The sequence below is a fragment of the Cebus imitator genome, unplaced genomic scaffold, assembly GCF_001604975.1.
Source record: "Cebus imitator isolate Cc_AM_T3 unplaced genomic scaffold, Cebus_imitator-1.0 Scaffold100, whole genome shotgun sequence".
Classification (NCBI taxonomy): Eukaryota; Metazoa; Chordata; class Mammalia; order Primates; family Cebidae; genus Cebus; species Cebus imitator.
This window is the reverse complement of record NW_016107415.1, coordinates 3,158,844-3,179,376: the sequence shown is the minus strand read 5'-3', so window position 1 is coordinate 3,179,376 and position 20,533 is coordinate 3,158,844. Positions and strand designations below refer to the sequence as shown.

General features: G+C 38.6%; 1 protein-coding gene across 8 annotated transcripts in view; it reads right to left on the bottom strand.

The window, feature by feature from the left end:
• The window catches only part of CTNNA2 (catenin alpha 2), a 1,139,443-nt gene that overhangs the window by 292,863 nt on the left and 826,047 nt on the right, over positions 1-20,533 (bottom strand). The window contains exon 1 of one of the 8 annotated variants that reach the window (XM_037741391.1): positions 5,705-5,767. The exons of the other annotated variants lie outside the window; for them this stretch is intronic. Coding sequence (XP_037597319.1) covers positions 5,705-5,752 — 48 coding nt within the window. The 5' untranslated portion in view covers positions 5,753-5,767. Of the gene's footprint in view, positions 1-5,704; positions 5,768-20,533 lie in introns of those variants that run through there. 8 annotated transcript variants of the gene reach the window in all.

Genomic DNA, 20,533 nt, shown 5'->3' with positions numbered 1-20,533 from the left:
CTTTTTAATGTTTTTAAAAAGCATTTGCCAAGAAAAATTATCTCTGTGCTTGTTTTTCATCACAGCTAAATTCATTTCTTGTACTTACATTAATTTTTTTGTATTAAAATATACCTTGCAGTATTTTTTAAACCAAAATAATTATTTAGGACATGTCTTTGTAAAAATACAATTTCTGAAAAATATAAGTATATCCAGATGAATTAATTAATGTAAATTAGAACAGCTTGAATTTACTGTGACTTTTTTTTTTTTTTTTTGAGACAGGGTCTTGTTATGATGCCCAAGCTAGAATGCCATGGTGCAGTGGTAATTCACAGTCCTGATACATAGCAAACCTAAGCCTCAAACTCCTGGGCTAAGGAGATCCTCCCAGCTCAGCCTCCCAAGCAGCTGGCATTACAGGTATGCAGCACCATGCCGAGTTCATAACATTTATTGTTAACAATATAGTGGAACAAGAAAACACTGATAACAAGAGAAATTGGTACACAAAATTTACAGAAAACTGGTTCTTTTGGGTAAGACATGTAGAGAGAGTAAATGTTCAACTCTAACAGGTAAATGCAGAACTGACACATTTTTGCTTCAGAAAGATTGTTGGCCTTGTAGAGAGGGACTCTTTTAAAAACGTAAGTTTCCACTCAAACATTAGATTTCATTTAAATATTAGATCATGTATTAACCAGTAAAGATATCTCATTTCTAGTAACTTCAGCATCTAAAATGACAAGTAAGTTTTGCACAGTTACTTTACTTAGGCCCTGTGTGATGTAAAATAATTGTTAAGAGTGTTATTACTCCCCTTTTACAGATGAGGAAAAAGATTCAAGAAGATTGAATGGCTTCCTAAGATGTGTAAGGGAAAGCACAAATCAAAAAAGAAAAAAATAATAATTCTCTCTGTTGAAAATAGAGACTAGACCTCTCCCTAATCCTTTTTCTTGCTTTAGAAAACTTGTAAATTATTTTTCTGTCTCTTTGAAACGTATGTAAATCTTTTTTCAAAGTTAAATAAGCCTCATGCCAGCCTTACAACTGAGGAGTGTCTTTCTCAAGGACCTGAAAACCATCTCTTTGAAATGTAATCAAGGAAGAGAGCATCCTCATCAACCACTTCCGTGGCAGGGGTAGGAACCTACCTTCATCCCTTCCCTTTCTCCAAGTTGCAAAACTGCCTCATGTCATAAAGATAAGAGTTTATTTTTCCTTGAGATAAGGCCAGTTAGCTAAAACAGATGGTCACCCTAATTACCAACTGAATTCAAGTTGAACTGTGTGTGACAAATGGTGCTGTCAAGTCCTCCCACTAGAGGACTCGTTATTGTTTATCTTAAGAGCATGTATATAACCGGGGCATTTACATGCAACCCCTAAACATATGCAGGGACTAATCATAGATTACACTGTCAAGACAGTTTTAAAAAAAACAATTGCCAGATCCTCAAATTACATTAGTATCCTGATCTAAAATTAGTCTGAGATGCTCCTGTGGTAGAAGTTACCACTCTCTCATTTTACAAAATAGAGGCACAATTCTCAGCTATTCTATGTCTTACTAAAGTACACTGCTCTGAGGTGTCAAAAACTCTCAAGTACTACCAAAAGAGATAATTTCACAATTATTTTAATCAAAGTACTCTAATAGCCACCTCCACCTCTCTATAATATATATTTTCAAAAAATACACTTTGCGTCAAAATTATCCATCAAAATTAATGGTTTTGATCAGTTGTGTATTACCTACCATAGACATAACTCAATGCACAATGAACTTTTCAGCATATATAAACTTAAGGTTCATCAGAAAAAGTTAAGTATCAATTTAAATATTTTGTTTCACTACCTTTTCCAATCACTTCAAAACAATAAAATAATTAGGAATAAATTTAGTGAGAGGCGTTTAAGACCACTACATTAGAAATTATAAAACTTTGCTGAAAGGAATTAAAGATGCAAATAATGGAGAAATATATAATGGTAATAAGAAAATTCAATTTCATTAAGATGTTCGTTATCCCCAAATTTACTGACAGACTGAATGTCATTCCAATCAAAATCACAATAGCTTGTGTTTTTGGTAGAAATTGGCAATCTGATTCTAAATTTATATGGAAATACAGAAAAAAGAAGAGTCAAGATTATGCTGAAGAAAACTTAAAAGATTTACTCCATCAGATTTCATAACTTAATAAAAAGCTATAATAATTAAGACAGTGTATTTGTCTATTCTTGCACTGTTATAAAGAAATACCTGTGACTGGGTAATTTATAAAGAAAAGAGGTTTAATTGGCTCACGGCTCCATAGGCTGTAGAGGAAGCATAGTAGCATCTGCTTCTGGGGAGGCCCCAGGAGACCACAATTATTGTGGAAGGTAAAGGGGAAGCAGGCACATCTTACATGGCCAGAGCAGAAGGAAGCGGGGGAGATGCTATACACTTTTAAACAACTAGATCACATATGAACTCTATCATGAGAACAGCACCAAAGGGATGGTGCTAATCCCATTCATGAAGGATCTATCCCCATGATGCAATCACTTCCCACCAGACTCACTTCCAGCGCTGGGGATTACAACCCAACATGAGTTTGGGTGGGGATATAGATCCAAACCATAACAGACTGTGTGTATCATTGGCATAAATATAGACAAAAAACTCAAGAGAACCAAATAGAGTCCTAAAATTCACTTAAACACATATGGTCACTATATCTTTAATAATGATATCAATCCAATTTAATATGGATAGAAGGATTGATTGATATCGATTTTGGAGACAGGGTCCTGCCATACTGCCCAGGCTGGTCTTGAACTCCTGAGCTCAAGTGATACTCCTGCCTCAGCCTCCCGAAGTGCTGGAGATTACAGGCGTGAGGTACCACACTCAGCAGGCAAGAAGGTATTTTTTCTTTTTTAATTAGTGAGCCTAGAGTAATGGAGTTAAAAAGCAATAAAAATGTTGAAGTCTAAAAATAGATTGCTTTCGTGTAAACTTTTGTGATAAGATAGAAAGGGAACCCCAATGCCAAAAGGAAAAAAAATGAAGCAATACTTGAAAATGTTATAAAGAAACTCTTAATTTTTTTTAATGGATGACAGTGATATTTTTGTTTCATTAGTTACATTTTAAAAGAGTTATGTAAGAGTTTTATTTTACAATGTTAACATATACAATATACTAGAAAGTGCATCCTTTGCAACCGGTTAGACTTGGGATATAATATTTTATATATCTACTGAAAGATATATGAAGAAATACATACTTTTTCAAAATTTATTTAAGGATGCACAAGCTAAACATAAAAGTCGAATACTGGCCAGGCACTGTGGCTCACACCTGTAATCCCAACACTTTGGGAGGCCACGGCGGCTGGATCACCTGAGGGGTCAGGAGTTTGAGACCAGCCTGACCAACATGGTGAAACCCTGTCTCTACTAAAATTACAAAAATTAGCCAGCCATGGTGGCAGGCACTTGTAATCCCAGCTACTCAGGAGCGTGAGGCAGGAGAATTACTTGAACCTAGGAGGCAGAACTTGCAGTGGGCAGAGATCGCGCCATTGCACTCCAGCCTGAGTGACAAGAGCATAACTCAGTCTCAAAAAAAAAAAAATAGACTAAATAGACTACTACTGACATAGACCTCATTCATACATTTATTTAGCAAAAATATTTTGATATCTATTACATGCCAGACACTCTGCAAACCTAAAACTCTAGTAAGCAATGGTTAATGACTATTGAAGGCTTACTCTTTGCCAGGCACTGTCCTAAGGACTTTGTAAGTAAGCATTAACTGAATTTCTTTTCACATCGCTCCTGTGGATAGGTATTCATAGTATCCTCACTTTCTGGATGACAAAAGTGGGGTACAAAAAGGCTATAGATGTTTCCCAGTTCACAAAGCTAAGGAATGAACAGGAAGGAGATAGTGTCTGCCCCCACAGAGGCTGTCTTCATGCAGACTAGAAGTTAGGCAACCCGATTTGTATTTATCTTTGACTGTCACATGTAAAGATAAGTACAACCTCTACCCTCCGTGTTCTAAGAGCACCCTGTATTACCAAGTGTCTAGAAGAAAGTCAGTTTTAGAGATGGCTTCTCTTAGCACAGTTCTGGGTTCGGCAGTAGCTGTTGACAATCTATGAAGGTAAGGATTTGATGGTATTATCTACGTGAATCAAACAGGTTATAAATTTGTCCAAGTCCTTGAAAGGAGGAAGCCTGACCCTGCCTTTATTATCAGTGCTCGAGTGCCAAATAGGTGGTTTTGACTAGAAGAGGCATAGTGATTCTTCTGTCTTTAGCACGCAGGCATCAAGAACTAACAAGATACTGACAAGATCCTCCTTTTTCCTATATTCTACCACCACATCACTGGTTCGGCATGGAATCCGGGAGCACAGAAGAAGTGGCTCCATCTATCTGTCAATTCAGTCTGTCTATAGAGGCATCTGTTTTGCGCCTAGCTCTGTGATAGGCATGGTCAGAGATGAGGATATCGAAAAGACTTCCTGCCCTCCGGAAATGTGCAAAAGGAGAGGGCACCGTGAACATAAATACCAAATACAGATAGAATATGAGATTGCTGAAATACATCTACAGAACACCAGGCCACCTTTTTTCATCCTTTTCCTTTCCCTTTTGACTATTTTCCTTCCTTTTTTACAAAAAAAAAAAAAAATTTAAAAAGAACTGCTTCGAATACCTCCTGGCAAGGCATTCAAAAAGGTGAGCCTTCAGGAATCTGTGGTGATGAGCGGATACCAGGGACTAATTAAATGAAAACTACTGTTTTCTATCATAGTTATTCACTGACCTTTTTTCTTTGCTATAATTTAAGCAGTCCTCAAGGGGTGCATATGACTTTCAGTTTGTGCTTGATTATGAGTGGTTAGTCTGCCTGAAGTTAACTCTCCTACCCACCTTTCTACCTTCCACGGAGTTAAATTCAATCCATAAATATTAAATACTTTCTATGACTTCTTGTTATGTCTCCAGCCTTTTGAGGAGATCCATAGCACTTGTCTGGTTTATTTTATACTTAATACCAAAAAGTATTTTGATTCAGCCATACACAATTACCTGGCCTCTCCATGCTTTCAAACTAGTCAAGAGACGAGAAATATGCCCCCAAAGAGATTTCCTAAGACAGCTGACTGATAAGTGTTGAATGAATGGTATCAACAAAAATATGTGGGAGCTGTGGATGGTGAGATTAATGATGGCTGCAATGATGCTGGCCATTAAAATGGCCAGGTACATTTTCATTACTGTTTCTATTTCCCCCCATTCATCTTTTTTCCCATGATAGTTCTTCCTTCTGTTCTCTCCCATTTCTGCACACTCAAACCTTGGTTTCTTCTCTCTGTATGGCTCATCCCCACATCTCCACCGCTGGGACAGTGCCTGGCCCATTATGGGTACACAACAAATGTTTATTATTGCATGAGAATAGCTCAGGGTGTTTGGGCTGGGAGAAATCTTGGAGACCACTCATTTTATAACTGAGGTCCAGAGAGGCTAAGAAATTTCAGGATTCACAGTTGGAATCGGCAGTCTGGAATCTTGACGACCTCCCTCTAGGTATAATGATGTTTTTACCATGTCTTGCTGCCCCTGTTAATGTTCAAAGCAAACACAGATTCCATTTTCTGTCCATTAGTCACCTTTGCACCAATGTGAGGTTAAACCCACTTACCTGGCTTTTGGCTTCTATAGAGAGCCAACTTCTTTTATCACTAACCATTGGTCAAAGCTATTTTCGAGAAGAAAATCAGACCCAGCGGGCATGTTTCCTATCTTATTGCTCTGCAGGCTATTCTGCAGAGAGAGAAAAGAAACAAAGTGAAACAAAAGCCAAAAAGGGCCAAACCATTATGTAATTGACATAACAGTTGCCAAGGATAAAGAGGGACCCAGCGGGAGGACAGTGATTATTTTCAAGAGTGAAATGGACAGGCTAAGAAATGGAATCTTTTTGGATAAAACAAAGTGAACAATGTGGCTGTGCTATTTACCCAGCAATATAGACTGTGGAAGGCGACTACTTTTGGGGGGTATCATTAATTTAACCTCTGGACAGTAAAAATCGTTCTACCTAAATAAAAATGCTAGTGCTAGTTTAATGTTCATGGAAAACAAGACTTTTAAAATTACATAAGAGTTCAAAAAAGAAAGAAAAATTTGTCCAATGGTAACAAAAAAAGAAAAGTTAATCATATATACCGGAGCATCTTCGCTGATGAGAAACGGCATTTCCCTAAAACTAAAGCGATAAAGGTTGCTTGCTTGAGGCATGATGATCACTGGAATATCAGTGAGGACTATGTCTGACAGCATGTTAGCCAAAACCCAGTAAAAAGTAGCTTAATAAGTATAATGTTTATTGTTCTTACATAGCAGGAATTTGTTCAGAAGACTAATAGGGCTCATACAGTGACCCAAAGGAGTTGAGTTTGGATCTCCATCATCCTCAGAATGCAACTCTCATCCTCATCATTGCAAAAGAATTGCTGAGCCTCCAGACATTATGCCCAAATTCCAGGCAAGACAGAGAAAAGAGAAGAGCAAAAGGAGCATGCAGACTTTTATCAGAAAACAGTTTGTCCTAGACAGCCTCTGCTTACATCTCATTGGCCAGAACTATGCCATGTGGCTTCTCCTAGCAGGAGGAGAGTCTGTAGAGTCAACATTTTTGCTTTTTAGCTGAGAATATTGCCAGTCTGGACAGTGATATTACTAAGGAAAAAAAGAGAGAATGGATATGTGGTAGGCATATAAAGATGTCTCCTACAATTAGGAAGGCTCATTACCAAATGGACCCTGACTAACACAGAAACTGGCAGTGGCTTTTTCATGTGATAAACTACCCCTTACCCTCCCCACATCAGTGCCCTGGACATTGGGAGGCAGACAAACACCATGAATCCTACCACTAAGCGTGCTCCCTGTACAAGGTATTAGAGTGGTTTGGAGGTAAAAGAAACACCCCAACTTCTCATCTGGAGCAGCAGTCCCTTACCAAACACCCCTGGCAGCAGGTCTCCTGGCATACAACTGAAGCCCTGTAGTGAGTAGCATGGGTTATCCAGACCCTTACTGCCAGAGTATGGGCCCAGACCAGCAGCTTTAGCACCTGAGTTTGAGAAACACTGATCTAGACTTCACCACTTCCAGAGTACAACTCTATTTATAAGAAAAAAAAAATCTTCCATATGCTTTATTGGAAATATATGTCCCTATCATTCGGCACATGATCAAGGCATGTATTCAAATATTTGAACTACAGAAATGCTATCCTCCCTAAGACTTCTCTTCTAAAACTCCCTCAAAACTCCTTATCCCATTTGCTTTCATAATCCTCACAGCACTGGTGATTCTGTGTTTACGTGTACCTCGGTCCCCTCAAAATTCTGTCTCCAGAAATCCACACTACCCGAAAGATGCACTCTGTTTTCCACAGGGAAAACGGAGGCCATATGACTCATGAGCTTTTCTAGTTACACTTCCAGTGGGTGAGTGATTTGGTTATGATGGCATTGGACAAAAAACCTTTTCAAGTCAAGCACCTTCATTACATCCGCCCCCCTCCTCTCCTCTGTAGTATATCTTCCCATCTTCACCCACCAACTCCCTCCTACATACGCACTCCCTTCTAGAGTTCAATCCCCTGATATTCTCCAGTGATGACATTTTAATTTTGTATTTGTTTCTTTCAATAAAGTGTTTAGATAGGAGTACTCCTGAAGTTAGCGTGCCACAACTGAAGAAGTACAAGGGGCTCATTAGTTGAAGGTTAAGAAGAAGCGAGTTCAGAAGAAAGAGGCTCAGTTGTGAGTGGTTGACTGCTTTAACCAAATTCTCAGGCGCAAACTCCGGTTCTCTCATTTGCCTTTATTTGCCCTGGCAACCACCCCTCTCCTTCAATAGTATTGAGATTACCTCCTGAAACCCGGAGCACGGAGAGCCTGTGTCAGTGAACAATGCATGCGGAATAAGGTTGTTTCACATTTAAGCAATTTCCTAAATTAGGCTCTTTTGGCAGCTGTATTAATTCAAGCCACTAAGATATTATTTAGTACCTTGCTGCTCCAGGGCACTAAATAATGTCACATTTTCAAAGCATAATGCCATTAGAGTTTATAAAGCACTTTCACCTGGGTTATCTCATTCGATCTTGGCAACGGCTCAGTGCAAAAACTGGAAGTGGTGCAAAATCACTGTTTTGTAATGATATAGATGCTCTGTTATGAGCTCATGTGGTAAATGTGTTAGAGGCAGAGGTAGGTCTAGAACATCTGTCTCCTATTTGTTCAGAATGATTCTCACAGTGCCATAAAGGAATAAAGAGCTTCAATTAAGGGACATGTAATTTTTGGGTTATAGATATTTTTAAAATTTAAATGTATTCAACGCAATTGGACATACGGTAGCTCAATATATTATAGGTTCTAGCAGAAAGGAGAGAATAGTTAACAAGATTCCAACCTGAGTGGTATGTCCATTATTTGACAAGAGAAGACAATTTCATCGTACTTATCCCAAGCTACCATATAAGTCCTTTAAGATAGAAAATGGTAGTAGTTCTTGGGCTGTTTCATTCATTCTTATATTGTCATGGCAGAATTGTGTCCCTTATTGCTTGAAAATTACCTCCTTTCACATCCCTAGTACCTACTTTGCTATTTTTTTTGAGACAGAGTCTTGCTCTGTTGCCCAGGCAGGAGTGCAATGGCATGATCTTGGCTCACAACAACCTCCGCCTCCCGGGTTCAAGCCATTCTCCTGCCTCAGCCTCCTGAGTAGCTGGGATTACAGATGCACACCACCACGCCCAGCTCACTCTTGTATTTTTAGTGGAGATGGGGTTTCATGATGTTGGTCAGACTGGTTTCAAACTCCTGATCTCGTGATCCACCCACCGCGGCCTCCCTAAGTGCTGAGATTATAGGCATGAGCCACCATGCCCAGCCACCTACCTTGCTATTTATCAGCGGCCTGAGAATCTAAATGGAGAATCTAAATCTATGTCTAAATGGAGGGGAAATGCTAATGATTGATGAGCAAGATAGCTCTGGCCATGATAAAGATGCTCGAGGACCTGAGCATTTTGGTGGAACAAGATGTACTAGGTTTCTTGGGGAAGGCATACTCACATCTAAACCTCCTGAACACTCATTTAGATTTTGTCTTCTCAAGCACTGATACATGTACTGTCCTAATCGATGTAATAAACCTATTTCCCCAAAAGAAACATATTTTTTGGCAATATTTTTTCAAAGTAACCTCTAGATCTGACATAATTTGTGGGAAATTACAGTGGGGGACCATATACTGTCAGGAAGAAGTTAAAAATATTTTCATTGCCTGGTATTCCATGCAATGGAATCAACTGAAGATACATTTGTCTTAAAATAAACTCAAATAAATAGCTTTATTAGATGAAGCACATAGTTCTCCTGAGATCTTTTACAGTACTCATTGAGTATCATTTCAAGAAATGGCATATTTCCGCAATCCATTAAATAATAAATCATGCCAGCATTCACTAAACTTGCAAAATGACAAACTAAGAAAGGATCTTTTGGGGACCAAGCAACCGTCCCTTTACAATTCTTAGAAGCAAAGCATATACTAAAAGATCCCAGTGAAGGACTTCTTATTGCTGATGGAGTGTCCTGTCATAACATTTACCTAAAAAAGTACAGTTGTCATTAGACTCATTGCATGAATCAATGACTCCCACTAGCTTTCTAATCACAAAATATAGTTGAGTTTACATGTAATATGAACCTTGACCAGTGGAAATATCAGTTGGGGACATACAGATTACATGACAGAGTAGTAAGGCATTTTCAATATCCATTACATTAGCCTCAGGCAATAAAAAAAATGGCTCATTTATAGGTCTCAGCTCTCTAGGCAGGTTCAAGACATTGATTCACTGGGAGCACTTTATTATTATTTTTATTATTGTTGTTATTATTATCAGCATGCAGATTTTTCAGATTAGCTCAGCCTTGACTTATTCATATCAGAGAAATAGGTTTAAAATGAAATGATTTTGAGGACTAACTTATATTACTTGAAAGCTGGATTTCTACATAGAAGAATATTAAAAACATGACCCTTGATTCCAAAATTCTTTCTTGCAATGGGCACACTGAAGGTGAATCAGGGTTCCACTCTGGGAAGACAGACATGAAAGAACAAAAACGTAGCACCCTCTTAGAGGAGCTTCCCCTATGCCCCTGCAAGGAGAGGAAATGTCTGGAAAGGGTCAGTAGTTGTCAACTTTCCCCAACTATAAAATTGAGTGATTAATGTACTGAATGTTGACTAGATGATCAACTAAGTAAGTGCCTAGCATATGGTACGTGCTCACTTAATATTAACATTAAAATGAGAAAGAATGAGAATCAGAGAAAAAAGATAAATGCAGTCCAAACTGGCCTACTAAAGTACTGAGTTTAGCCAGAGCATCATGCCTGTTTTGAAGAAGAAAAATTAAAGCAAAGTATTATGCCACGATTTTAGTTATTTTCAAAGTACTGCAGCAACTCTCAAATGTGAAATTAACGCCCCTCTGCTTACCCCCCATGCATGTTAAAGCAAATTAAATTTCATGCCAAATCACCCAGGCAGTTAGCGAGCAGCACAATTTCAATCTGTAGGATTTAAACTGATTGCTCTAAAAATATAATTCACCAATCGGGCAGCATTGAAGTCAAACATGGTCTTCTTTAATCATTTCTCCTGACAAGTTATTTTCCCAGGAATGTGGCCACTGTGAACTGCAGGTTGACTCATCTCATAGAAGTAAGAGGCTTTATTCTCTTCTGCAACCCAGACACAGCAGGGAATAATAAACCGACCTGGTGGAGGCATGGAGTTCTCACCCTGGCTATAGGTAAGCATTGCATTTAGGCTCTATTTGACCAGACAACAAAATGCTTTCTAGTTCAAAGAACCACTCTCCCTATGTGGGGAAAGAGGTCACTTTCGGCTCCCGTTTTTATCATATTTAATCACATTTGCAACTGGAGTGTGTGTGTGTGTGTGTGTGTGTGTTTCATTTTTAACTTGAATCTCGCTATGGTAGGAATCTGTTTCTTTTTATTCTTTTATTCTGTTCTCAATGGTTGTAGGAGTGTTCTAACAAAATGCATATAATTTATGGTTAGAGCTTATCACAAGAAAGAATAATGATCAAACTCATTTGCTTTCTTCAGTTCAGGGTTTAGGTTTATCTAAAGTGTTAGCTTAAACCCTGCATTATGCCTTATTTGAAGTTGTTTCCAAAACTATTGCCACATGAAAGTTTTTACTAAAGTCCTCTGTCTTGAAAAGTGCAAGTGTTACATTCAAACATCTAGGAGACTTTTGACATGCTTGAGGCTGGTGTTAATATTAACAGAGGATCTCAAATTCCTTAGTTCATGAAAACAGTCACTGAGCTATGGTTATTGGGGCACTGGAGGTGGGTAGGCAGTTATCTTCCAGATATAATCAAGGCAATGCCAGAGTTCAAATTGGCTCCACGTGCTTTACCACATTCACTTCTTTAATTTTCATTAAGATCCTAGGTAGAAAAATATTTTTTCACATTACAAATTACTGCAAGGTATGGACTCTTAGTCTTGCTTGGAGAGGTTCAATCAAGGGATAGGAAGATAGCATTCATGTAATCAGGAGAAATTCCTTTGCTTTTAAATAGAATGATGAATGTTCTATGTGCCACTTTTGTAGCAACTGTGTGGCACTTGATCTTCAGCATTGACATATCTGTATAATTATTTTGCAGTAAGCATACAAAATCTGAACAAATGATTAGGGGGCATCCATCTAAATGATGGTACAGCTTTAAAGAAACTATTTTAGTTTTAACATAGAAAATAAGAATGCTACAATAAAATAAACCTTACCATTTCATCTGGAAATCTGTGTAAATGTCCTTGACTGTCAAATGACACAATTGGCACTATGGGAATTTAGTGGTCAGGGCCAAGAATTCCAAACTTTCTGTAAAAGCCCAGTAGTCCCTCATACTGAAAATATATCCACTCAAAAATACCAAAAGCACACTCCTAGTTGTGAAGCACGATAATTTAAGGAATACTTTCTCTTGCTCTGCAGTTATATTTATATTTAAATGATGTTTCTACAGAATTGAAGATCCATTCATACTCCGTTGTATTTTAAATATCCTCCTGGAATTTATTGTTGCTGTTAATGAAATATTTTAGAAAATCTTTAATAAATAGATACTATTAAAAATCAGCTTCAATTTTGCTTCTGGGCTAGTCATCACAATTCCAAATAAGTTGAAAGAAAACTTCTTAATCAAAAAAGATAATGGAGGAGAGTGGTAATTCAAAGGGGAAAAGATGAGAGAAGAAAAAATGAATAGGAGAGCCGGGCACGGTGGCTCATGCCTGAATACCAGTAACTCCAGGGGCCAAGGCAGGAGGGTGGCTCGAGCCCGAGAGTTCGAGACCAGCTTAAGCAACATAGCAAGACTCCATCTATTTAATTAATTTAATTAATTAAAATGAACAGGAAAAAGGGTAGAATCTAGGTATATAACAAGATACCAGTGAAGACAAAGTGGGAGGCAGTGGAAGTTAGAGAAATTAAGACAAATTGAAGGGAGACCTGGGAAACAGGAAAAATAGGAAGGTAGGAAGATCTGCTGCTATGCATTCCACAGAAACGTGGTGATTGTAAGAGGAAATGGTAATCAGAACATGGGGCCAGAAGTCTCCTACCAGGGTCTCCTTTCTGGCTTCCCTAGGGTTTCGGTATGAAGTTTTATGATGCCAGAATATACCCATCCCCAGTAAACAAACAAATCAACAAAGCTGCCTTTTTGCTAGCAATCTCAGTGTGAGGCTATGGAGAAACATGAAGCCACTGGTAGAAAAAGGGTTTACAAGCCAAGGTCCTTCTCAGATATACACAAATTCAATCTCAGAAAAGAATTCACAAGGATATGAAAACCACCAGATGAAAGAATCTGCTTTTTTAGACAGAACAATTCCAGTCTTCATCAGGCAACGGGAACAGGCAGGGACCACAGATGGCATGTTCTGGAAGCTATCATTTAACAAAGTCTCTGCTTTGTTAAGTGCCTTTTATGGTTGGTTATGAAGTGGACACCAAAAATTCCCAGCAAGTTAATCCATTTGTCCTTTACATTGTACCATCTGCTCCTATACATAATCTCAAATAACCTTTTAGTATTTCTGATAGTAGTGCTTTTTCCTTTCTTCTAAAACTTGTCTTTCCTCTATTGCTTCCTTCCAGTCTGACTAGAGCAGCAGCTCTTAGTGAAGTGTCCACCTCTTGAAAATTCTTCGAAGCTACTCTACCCAGGGTACCTAACAAACATCTCAAGACCTTGTGCTTTTCAACCACTTTCAATTCCCCTAACTTCTTTGTCTGTTTGTTGTTATTTTAAATCAGAACCTAAGGGCATATACTACGTTTACTCAGTGATGGTTAGTGGACTGGCTTACACAAAATTTCAAAAAGCTACACATTTTACGCATACACTGTTTAAGGTTACACAAAAATAAACCAGAATTGGTCTTTTTGAAGTTGCTCTTAATGATACACAGCTAGTTTTTCCAGAAACAGCATGGAGGAAAAGAAAAGCGTAGGCTTTAAGAATCAGATAAAGCCTTTTCAAATGCCAGATTCAACCTTTCGCTTCTCCAACGACCAGCTGCACAATTTAGGCAGTTATTTAAATTTTTGAAATCCCAGCTTTTGCTTCTTTAAGATAAATAGGAATAACTACTGCATAGCATTGGTAAGATCTTTAAATGACAGTCTTTAGACCATGCTCTTCCCTCTAAAAACATATTAGAAAATTAGAGTCAATTAAGCAAATCTTTTGACTGGTCTAGAATAACCATATAAACCAAAGCTATCTATCATTTTCAAATAAGCAGATAAAATAGAAAAAGTGATAAGCTAAAGAGATAACTTACTTGTCTTTGGTGATTAAGAAGACAGCTAACATATGAGCAGATAAAACAAAAATAAAAATTTGTGGCTGGTAGAATGCCAGGTAATGAACTGAAAGTCTGTTTCAGAAATTGTCAGCTCTTAACCATTTCACGTGTGCCCGAGATGCATTCTGGTTCTGCTCTAAACTAGATGTTCTCAAACTCTGCTGCATTTTACAACCACCTGGGAGCTTTGGAAACGCATCGTGATCAAACTGAATCTTATATCAATAAAATCAGGCACGCTGACATGAGGACCCAGGTGTCAATCAGTGTTTTAAAAACTCCCCCAGGTGATCACAATGCACAGCCATGTTTGAGAACCAGGGCTTTAAAAAACTCTTCTGAAAGAAAAGATATTATGCAAATAAATCAGCTGGGGATCTTGTTAAAATAAAGATCCTGATTCACTGGGTGTGGACAGCAGAAACTGCCTTTCAAAAGCTTCTAGGGTATGTTGATGCTACTATTCTAGAGCTACACTTTGAGTGGCAACCTCTAATCCAGTGTCAACAGCTGAGTGTGCACCTGGCATGTCAGATACAGTTTGTTGCTTACTTCCATTATGCAATAAGAGCTCAAAGAACACATGCTTTTCTTAGTATTAGCCCTTCCGCCCCCATGAAAACTTACTGAGAATCTAAGGCACACTGTGCATTTCAAAATCAAATATAAATGAATTAGGTTGAATTGTTCACACGACTGCTTCTCTCCCCTGGTGATGACATTTGTGGGCACGTATGTAAAATACAAGCACTCCCTCTGCTAAACCAGCGCAAAGCAAGTTTTCTAAGAAATCTGTATACTTGTCTTGGGGCTTTAGCTGAATTTCCTGTTAAATGGCATCAATGAGGACTCAGAGAAATAAAACCATAGAAGGTTGTTTTTTAGCGTAATGTGGGGAAAGTGACCAAAAGTTCGCATGAAGGAATAGATTCAACTCATCCCCGTGTCCCATAACTCCGAAGTGAACATTTATGATTTTGAAGCCATTTCTAACAGTAGGTGCCAGCCTAGTAGGGGCAGAGTGCTGAATCAGCCACTGTGGTGTTCGCTGATTGCTTTATAGCACAAAGCTTGGTTTATCTCTAGCAGGAAATATGAGTCCACCGATAGCAAAGACTATTTACTGTATCAGCTTCTCTGCAGCCTTTAATCAAGCCAGGATCCCAGCATGCAAGTCCAGATCTTCAAACCTTTGTAGCGGAAGCATGGTCACCCATAAATCCTTAATTCACGGAGGCCATTTTCCTTAAGAAGTGCTGAGGGCAAAATTCTGCTGTCTTAGAACTTCTCAGCAATAAATGTGCCATTTTGTTGAACACATAGGGGTACCTACTTAGGGGATGAGTACAGAATTTTAAATTGGAAAGGCAGAAATTAAAATAATTTCATTCTTAGATGTTTATATAAACCTCTTTCAAACATGATCCTGTAGGCATTTCCCTTTTAAGGTTTGTGACGTATACATAAATACTATGGGAATAGAGAAGGGGAGCTTTGGAAATCCATCATGATCAAATTGAACCCCATCTGAATAAAATCAGGCACTCCGATGCTGAGAGAAAGGGAAATGGAAGAACTTGAGGAGTATGAGCAGAAGCTACAAAGGTGTTATAATTTGGATATTTGTCCACCCTGCCCTCTCACGCCAATTTCACGTTGAATTGTAATCCCCAGTGTTGGAGGATAGACCTGGTGGAAGGTAGTTGGTTCATGAAGGCAGATCCTCCATGAATGGCTTGGGCCATCCCCATTGTGGTAAGTGAGATCTCACTCTGAGTTTGCATGAGATCTGGTCATTTAAAAGTGTGTGGCACCTCTCCCCGGGCACTCTCTTACTCTTGCTGCCTCCCAGCTCACCTTCCACAATGAGTAAAATCTTCCTAGGGCCTTCCCAGAGGCTGAAGCCAGAGCCATGCTTCCTGTACAGCCTGCAGAACCATGAGCCAAGTAAGCCTCTTTTCCTATAAATTACCCGCTCACAGGTGTTTCTTTATAGCAATGCAGGAATGGCCTAATACTAAAGAGGTCAAAATTAATTTTCACCCTTGTAAAATTTTGCTAGCAAAACTAAGTCCTCAAACAAAATAAACAGATCTTAATTCCTGTAGTTCGGTTAACTGGTTCAAAAAAAAAATTGTGATTAGAAATGAGTTCCTGTTTTATTTTTCTTATAAATAATTGCAAGAAAATGGTAAATTTATTTTCTCCTTGTGCCGTTTATCCTCAATATGCAGGCCAGCATGATTTAAGCAGTAGCAATCAACCAACAGACAATAGTAGAGTTTGGCTTTATACTTAGTTCCTTCCTCCGAGCCACCCATGATTAATCAGGAGTTCTTGAGTGTGGTAAATGTCCCTGGAAAAATTTAAGGGATATATTAGCTTTAGAGTTTTAGTACAAATTATGTGGGTATAACTTTTCTCTAAAAAAAGTTTTCATCAATTTCATCAAATTTTTAAATAGCCCACAGGTCTGGAAATTAGAAAAGATTAAGAACTATTCAGTCATTCATACCATTTTTTAAAATTAGTCCCTACTATGCATTAGGCATTCTTCTGAGCACTGATGATAAAGCAATGAACAAAGCATGCAAATATTCCTGTCTCCCAGAAGCTTACATTTTCCTGCTAGGATGCAAACAATTAATAAGTAAAATAGATTGCATGCCAGATGATAAATGATACAGAGAAAATAAAGCAGAGATAAAAGCCAAGGCTCGGGAATTGTGATTTAGAATAGTATGGACAAGGAAGGTCTTATGGAGTAGGTGCCATTTGACCAAAGACTGAGGGGCCGGGGAAACAAGTCATGACCACATGTGGGGCGATGGCCTTCCAGACAGAAGGACTCGCAGATGTAAATGGCTCTGAAGCAGGAACATACCTGGCATGTGCTGAGAATGTCAAGGGGCTAGGGTGCCAGGAGCTGAATAAAGAAGAGCAGTGGAAAATAACAGCTGTGAGATACGGGGGAGGAGGTCACAGATGTGGCAGCTACAGACCACTGTAATAATTTTGGCAAACCACTGGAGGGTTTCGAGAAGTGCGATGATTCATTCTGACTTACATTTTCTCAGGATCACTCTGGCTATTGTGTTGAGAATAGCCAGAAAGAGGGTGGCAAAGGCTAAAATAGGAAAAACCATTAGGAAATATCTGTACAAATTCTGATGAAAAATGATGGAGATTTGGTAGTGACGGGAGGTGGTGAGAAGCAATTAGTACTCAGATCTATTTTAAGTGTAGAGGCAACAGACTTTGCTAATAGATTACATATGGAATATGAGAGGAAGATGGGACTCCAAGCTTTTGGGGATAAAACACTAGGATAATAGAGAGTTGCCTTTGATGGACTTGAGCAGGATACAGAGGGCTGATCAATAATTTAGTTTTGGAGGTTGGGTGTTGTGGCTCCCACCTGTAATCTCAGCACTTTGGGAGGCCAAGGAGGGAGAATCACTTGAGTTCAGGAGTTCAAGACCAACCTGGACAACATGGATAAACCCCATATCTACAAAAAATATAAAAAGTTAGCTGAGTGTGGTGGCACAGGGCTGTGGTCCCAGCTACTTGGGAGCAGGATAACCTGCACTGGGGCAAGAGGATAACTTGTGCCTGGGAGTTTGAGGCTGTAATGAGCCATGATCAAGCCACTGCGCTCCAACCTGGGTGGCAGAGTGAGGCTGAGGGAAGACATTTGGGAATGTTAAGATCGAGACACCAATAAAATAACCATGTGTTGACATTTCGTAGGTAGTTGTATATAGGGATCTGGAGTTCAGCAGGTAAGTTTGAATTAAAGATATAAATTTGGGAGTAAGCAACAAAAAGATGATATTTAAAGCCTGACTCTGGATAAGACCATTGAGGAGGTGGGTGTACATCTAAGAAAGAGTCCAAAGACTAAGGTATAAAGCACTCCAGAGTTAAGAGATCAGGGAGATGAGAAGGACCCAATAAGGACTGAAAAAAAGAGATCTGTGAAGGAGAAAATCAGGAGCTTGTGAGTTCTGGAAACCAATTGAAAGAAGTGTTTCAAGAAGAAATGGATCAAGTGTGCCCAAGCTACTGATAGTGAGTAAGAGGTGTATTGAGAGTCCTCCACTGGATTCAGGACCTTCACAAGGGTAGGCTGGAACAGAGTGCAGGTGCTAAAAGCCTGATTGGAGAGGCCTCAAGGGAGAATGAGTGAATAAAAATACTGGAATAGCTCTTCCCTCAAGAAGTTGTGTTACCAAAGGAATAAAGGAATGGGAAATAGCTAGAGGGGAACTGAAGTCAAGTTTTCATAAACATAAACATTTAAATTCACACACTCTCACACACACACACACACATGTGTGTGTGTGTGTGTGTGTGTGTGTGTGTGAATTTAATTGTTTATGTGCTGTTAGAAATGACCCCACGAATATTGTTTAGGTTTCTTATAGACCTTACCCATCTTCTTTTCTTTCTATTTTTGACTGGTTTATTTTTAGCCAAAGTACCAATTGCCAAAGAAAAACATCACTCCTTACATTTTTAGTAATTCCTTTTATTGGTTCAAAAGGATCGTGATCAGAAATGGGTTCCAGTCCTATTTTTTTATATAAATAATTGTGTGAAAATGGTAAGTTTGTTTTTTCCTTGTGCCCTTTATGCTGAATTTGCAGGCCAAGACGATCAAAGAAATGGTAACACACATACATTTCTTGGCAGTCGATAAAGAGTGTTCTAGAAGTAAGTGACACAAAACCAGGGGATAATCAAACTTCCCAATTATATAATCATTTTCTTTTTTTTTTTCTCTGCAAGCTTGGAACATTGGAGATTTTTTATGTGGTTGTTTATCAAAAGTCACCAGATGTAAAATGACAAAGTCAATCAAAGGGACATATGTAACCTTCAGTTAATACATGGATGATCTTAAGAGAACATCTATTCTTGCCTCATTACAATGGATTCCTTTAATTAAAATTGTAAGTTTAGCTAGACCAAGAGAATATAAAAAAATTATAAACCCTAGAAGGTGATGTAGTGTTACAGATTGAATTGTGTCTCTCCAAAGGATGTTGAAGTCATAACCCCTGGTACCTGTGAATATGACTGCATTTGAAAATAGCATCTTTGCAGATGACCAAGTTAAGATGAGGTCATTAGATGTGTCCTAATCCAGTGTAACTGTTTCTTTATAAAAAAGGGGATATTTAGACATAGAGACAGAACATAGAGAAGGAACACTGTGTGAAGACACAGGGAGATCACCATCTACAAGTCAAGGAACACTTGAAAATACCAGAAGCTAGGAGAGAAGAATAGCACAGACTCTCCCTCACAACCTTCAGAAGGAACCTAACATACTGATATCTTGATCTTGCACCTCTATCCTCCTGAACTGTGACACGATAAATTTCTGTTGTTTAAGCCACTCAGTGTGTAGTATTTTGTTCCGGTACCCCATAGAAAATCAATACACTTAGTAAATTTAGTAAATAGAATTCAGGTCTTTGTTAAACATTAAATGAGTAAACAAAAAACATACAAACAAAAAACTGGCACGCTGCATTTTTTTCATAGTTTGATTTTTATATGAAAAGAAACATTTAAAAAATTTTAGGCGGCAGTTGATTATTCTAGTGCGTTAAGTATTTTATTTGCCTGGAAAGAGACTATTTATATAATCAGGGAAAAATAAAACTCTCCAAATACAATTTATTATTGTAATTTGTATGTTAATTTCAGGATGACCATGACTGCCTGCTCCCTGGCAAAGCCAATCTGACAACACTGTCAATTAGCTCTTACAGCAGCAGCATTGTTTATTTACAAGGAGAACTGACTTCAAGTTCCAGTTCATCAAGTTCATCAGAGGGCAAATGAGAATTGCAGTGCTTAGAGACTTAATTTTAGATGTACTTATGTGTTGTCTGGATGGCCCAACTCCAGGTGATACTATTTGCTGATTTTTCTAAACATCTTTATTTAGATGCAATGCACATGCCATAAAATTCACTCAAAGCATACAATTTAATGAGTTCACAGTTGTGCAACCATCAGCACTCTCTACGTGTAGACACTTTTATCTTCCCCAAAATAAATTGATTCCCCATTACCAATCATTTCCCATTCCCTCTACCCTTTCCTCTAGCCACAGGCAGTCACTAATCTACTTTCCGTCTCCAGAGATGCCTATTCCGGATATGAAATATAAATGAAATCATACAAGATACAGTCTTTTGTGACTATCTTCTTTTATTTAGCATAATTTTTTGTTATTGTTGTTTTGTTTTTTTGAGAGGGAGTTTCACTGTTGTTGCCCAGGCTGGAGTGCAATGGCGTGATCTCGGCTTAATGTAATCTCTGCCTTCCAGGGTCAATCGATTCTCCTGCCTCAGCCTACTGAGCAGCTGGGATTACAGGTATGTGCCACCAAGCCCAGCTAGTTTTCTATTTTTAGTGGAGAAGGTGTTTCTCCATGTTGGTCAGGCTGGTCTCGAACTCCCAACCTCAGGTGATCTGCCCACCTTGGC